Source organism: Caretta caretta, chromosome 1, assembly GCF_965140235.1.
Source record: "Caretta caretta isolate rCarCar2 chromosome 1, rCarCar1.hap1, whole genome shotgun sequence".
Classification (NCBI taxonomy): domain Eukaryota; kingdom Metazoa; phylum Chordata; order Testudines; family Cheloniidae; genus Caretta; species Caretta caretta.
The window spans coordinates 5,980,781-5,985,801 of record NC_134206.1 but is presented as its reverse complement, the minus strand read 5'-3'; the positions used below and the strand labels follow the sequence as shown (position 1 = coordinate 5,985,801).

The 5,021-nt window shown below is 44.7% G+C and overlaps 1 protein-coding gene across 1 annotated transcript; it reads right to left on the bottom strand.

The window, feature by feature from the left end:
* Window positions 1–1,385: 1,385 nt before the first annotated feature.
* LOC125633357 (olfactory receptor 51G2-like) lies at window positions 1,386–2,351 on the bottom strand. The gene has a single exon (XM_048842506.2). It carries the CDS (start codon window positions 2,319–2,321, stop codon window positions 1,386–1,388), a length of 936 nt encoding a protein of 311 aa, XP_048698463.1. The 5' UTR covers window positions 2,322–2,351.
* Between the last annotated feature and the right edge of the window lie 2,670 nt (window positions 2,352–5,021).

Here is a 5,021-nt window from a genome sequence, read left to right as displayed (position 1 = left end):
TGCTGGCCACTTCTGGGGCGCAGCGAGGTCCAAGGTGCCAGGACAGGCAAGAAGGCTGCCTTAGCACCCTGTCAGGGTTCCCTCCCCACTCTGAACTCTAGGGTACAGATTAGGGGACCCACATGAAAGACCCCCTAAGCTTATTTCTACCAGCTTAGGTAAAAAACTTCCCCAAAACACAAATCCTTCCTTGTCCTTGGATGGTACTGCTGCAACCACCAAGTGAGTAAGACAAAGATTCAGGAAAAGGACCACTTGGAGTTCCTGTTCCCTAAAATATCCCCCCAGGTCCCATCGCCCCCTTTCCTGGGGAGGTTTGAGAATAATCTACCAACCAAATAGGTAAACCAGATTCTTAAAAAACAGAACTTTATTATAAAGAAAAAAAAGTAAAAGAAGCACCTCTGTAAAATCAGGATGGAAAGTAACTTTACAGGGTAATCAGGTTCAAAACACAGAGGATTCCCTTCTAGGCAAAACTTTAAAGCTACAAAAAACAGGGATAAAGCTCCCTCTTAGCACAGGGAAAATTCACAAGCTAAAAACAAAATATAATCTAAGACGCCTTTCCTATTTACTTACTCTTTTTGCAATATTGAGACTCATTTTAGGATGATTTTAGGAGAAGGAGTTTTCTGACCTGATGCTTCTCCACTTCCCCAAAGAACGCACAACACAGAGCACAAACAAAGCCTCACCCCATCCCCGATTTGAAAGTATCTTCTTTCCCCATTGGTCCTTTTGGTCAGGTGCCAACCAGATTATTTGAACTTCTTAACCCTTTACAGGTAAGGAGGAATTCTAGCCTACCCTCAGCTGTATGGTTATGATACACCCCCACTGCGCTGCTGACTGGGAGCTGCCAGAGGTAAGTCTGCACCCCAACCCGTGCCCCAATCTTCTTCCCCAGCCCTGTGCCTCCACCAAACCTGGAATCCATTCCTGCACCCTAAACCCCTCATCCCCAGCCCCACCTCAGAGCCTGCACCCCCAGCCCAGATCCCTGACCCCCTCCCAAACTCCAACCCCCTACCCCAGCCCAGAGCCCCTTCCCACACCCTGAACCCCTCATCACTGGCCCTACCCCGCAGTCCTCACCCCTGCATCCCAACTCTCTGCCTCAGCCCTGAGCCCCTCACACACCCCAAAACCCTCATCCCTAGCACCGTTGGGCCATGGGCATCAACCATTTTCTTAAACTGGGTCCCCAGAAAAAAAGTTTGAAAACCACTGCTTTATACCCCATCTGAACCTCTCTCTACAGAGTGGAGGTCAGTAGCTCATATCATCTTGGATGTATCGATCCAGGATGAAATAGGTGATCCTGGCTGGTATTCTTTGTCTCCTGTGTTACGACCGCTGCAGCCAGGTGAGGAACTGACCCTTCACTTGAAAAACACCCTGATTATCCGTGCACGAAGGTGTTTGCTTTTCACGCTGTACACGACTGGGTTCATCAGGGGCGGGACCAGCAGGGAGATGTAGCTCAGAACAATCTGAAGCAAGTAAGAAGAGCTATGCCAGAATCTGTACATCACAACCATGCTGATGTCTGGTGTGTAGAAGAGCAGGATGACACAGAGGTGGGAGATACAGGTGTTCAAAGCCCTGAGGCATTGAGCATGGGATGTGATGCTCAGCACTGTTTTGAGGATCATCACATAAGAGAGGAAGATGAGCAGCAAGTCCAAGCCCATCGTTACGAGTTTGGTAAACAAGCCAAAGATACTGTTGACTCTGATATCTGAACAAGCCATCTTCATGACCTCCTGGTGCAGGCAGTAGGAATGGGAGAGGACATTGGCTCGACAATACTGGAACTGTTTCAGGAGAATGGTGAGTGGGAGTATTACAGCCACCCCCCTTAGAACACACACCAGTCCCATCTTGGCTATTCTTGGCAGGGTTAGGATGGAGGCATATCTCAGCGGGTCACGGATTGCAATGAAGCGGTCCAAGGCCATCAACAAGAGCACGGAGGATTCAATGCATTGAAGGGAGTGGATGAAGAACAACTGGGCAAAACATGCATCAAAGCTGATCTCCCTAGAGTTAAACAAGAATATACCCAGCATTGTTGGTATGGTGGCTATGGATAAGCCAAGGTCTGAAATGGCCAACATGGAAAGGAAAATGTACATGGGCTTATGGAGGCTTGGATCTGTTTTTATAATGAACAGAATGACTGAATTTCCTACTATTGAAATAAGATACATTAAGCAGAAGGGGATAGAGATCCAGAGATGGACGTCTTCCTGTCCAGGTATCCCGGTGAGAAGGAACACTGCAGGTGTGAATTTGGTGTCATTGACAGCTGACATAACTTACTGGGCAGGCCCGAGGCGTTTTGGACTTTCCTTCCTGAAAGGAAAAAGAACTGGAGACTAGGTGATATGTAGCTAGACATCTTTCTGCTCTTGGTGGAAGTCTAGAGACTCCCAGGAGCTCAAGGAAAATCAGCAAAAACACAGTCTTGGATTTGCACCACTGATAGGAAGATAGGCACTGCCAGACCTCATCAGACCTATAGTCCATCTAGCCCACTATCCAGTGGCCAAGTCCAGATTCTGCAGAGGAAGGTGGAAGAAGTTCTGCATGGGCAGCTATGAGACAACCTGCTGCAAGAGACAATTTCCCCCTGACACCTACTAATTAGACATTTTTGGGTAGTAAATCAGGAAGGTTTAGAGCCCTTCCAAGAGGATTTTTTTAAAAATCCTCACTACTGTATTTGGATTTTCTGGTCACTCATATAAACACATCCAGTCCCTCTATGAATCCTGCTAAGCTCTTGGCACCATTAATATATTACGGTTGGTAGTTCTGCAGCCTACTTGAGTATTGTTTGATTTTACAATTATGACTTTCCTGCAAAAAAACACCCTTTACAGGCCTCCACCTCTGAATGTGCCCCAGTATATCATGATTTGTGTGTAAACACATGGCAAGTGCATGGGGTAAATTGTTATTGTATTTATCTGTTTTCTGCATTGAAGCGATTTATAAACTTGTTTCATTGCCTCGTTATATATATTCTTTATTTTCTCCACTCCTGAGAGTCCAAATTATGCCACTGCCTCTTTGCAGCACATGGGATAAATTCTTAGTGCCAAGTTCTGAATTCAAAAGCATTGCCTTCAACTGTGTCACTCCAGATTTGCATGTGTAAATTCAATCAGAACCGGGCTCTATTAACTTTCCCTTACCAACTGCTCCCAGTGATACAAGTTGACCCCCCCGAGAATCACTTCAAGAGAAGCTGAAGTGCTTTAACTGGCCAGGGTTGACTGAATCCAGAAAATTTCATCATCCTACAGGATTCTCTTCATCCTCACAGGACCTGCATCCTTTCCCCATGCATGGGTCTGTAGATATCTGGGCAGTTACAGCCTATCAGAGACAGTTACTTTAGTTGGATGTGGGAGAGGATGGCATCACAAATGGGTGAATAGTGAAAACACTGGTTTCAGAGTAGCAGCCTTGTTAGTCTGTATTAGCAAAAAGAAAAGGAGGACTTGTGGCACCTTAGAGACTAACAAATTTATTTGAGAATAAGCTTTCGTGAGCTACAGCTCACTTCATCGGGTGCACGATGCTTATGCGCAAATAAATTTGTTAGTCCCTAAGATGCCACAAGTACTCCTTTTCTTTTAGTGAAAACACTATGTTTACACTAATATCCATTTGCATGTGCAAGTTACTTCAGCCATTCTCATGAAACAGGTGATGGGCATGCATTATATACAACCACTCTTACAGTCCCCTTTCCTGCACCTCAGATCGACTCTTTACTGAAAAACAGACAGTGTTCTCTCAGGACTTTTTGCAAAGTCTTGTACAGGAATAGCAGAAGCATTGTGTTCATGATGCTGAATGTGTCACAAACAGCTTTTGGACAGTTACCAGGACATAGTACCATACAATTGTTCACTGAACAAACAGTTAATACCACAAACCCATTGCAAACAATATGTGGAGCACTTCTGAAATTCTTTCTTAAGCAAAAGCCATTAAGCAGTAGTGTTACCACTATTCATAGAATCATAGAATATCAAGGTTGGAAGGGACCTCAGGAGGTTATGTAGTCCAACCCGCTGCTCAAAGCAGGACCAATCCCCAATTTTTGCCCTAGATCCCTAAATGGCCCCCTCAAGGATTGAACTCGCAACCCTGGGTTTAGCAGGCAAATGCTCAAACCACTGAGCTGTCCCTCCCCCCACTGCAGGGACACCCCAGACACCGTCCTGTATTCCTGTATTCCTTCCTGTAGAGATTCCAACAACTTTGCTGCTGGCTTTCGATATACAGGAATGTCATGAAAGTTTGATTTGTAATATTAGTATTACAATGAAAACTTTTTGCATAACATTTACACATCTGTACTTTAGTACACACTTGTCAACCCATTCTTTCTCCTCTGATATTCTTTGAGAGATTTCTCAGGTTAGAGTGGGACTTAAAATGCAGCATCTCTTATCTGGTTTCAGAGTAACAGCCGTGTTAGTCTGTATTCGCAAAAAGAAAAGGAGTACTTGTGGCACCTTAGAGACTAACCAATTTATTTGAGCATGAGCTTTCGTGAGCTACAGCTCACTTCATCGGATGCATACCGTGGAAACTGCAGCAGACTTTATATATACACAGAGAATATGAAACAATACCTCCTCCCACCCCACTGTCCTGCATGAAAAAAACTTGTACAGATACAGACAGACATCATCTTCCTTTCCAAATGCAAACAGATGGACATCGTACCAAAAGGACTGAAGGTAAAAAATCCATTCTGGAAATGGCCCAACCTGATGATCACTTTAGATAAGCTATTACCAGCAGGACAGTGGGGTGGGAGGAGGTATTGTTTCATATTCTCTGTGTATATATAAAGTCTGCTGCAGTTTTCACGGTATGTATCCGATGAAGTAAGCTGTAGCTCACGAAAGCTCATGCTCAAATAAATTGGTTAGTCTCTAAGGTGCCACAAGTACTCCATCTCTTACCTGGATTTCTTCACAACCTGAAAA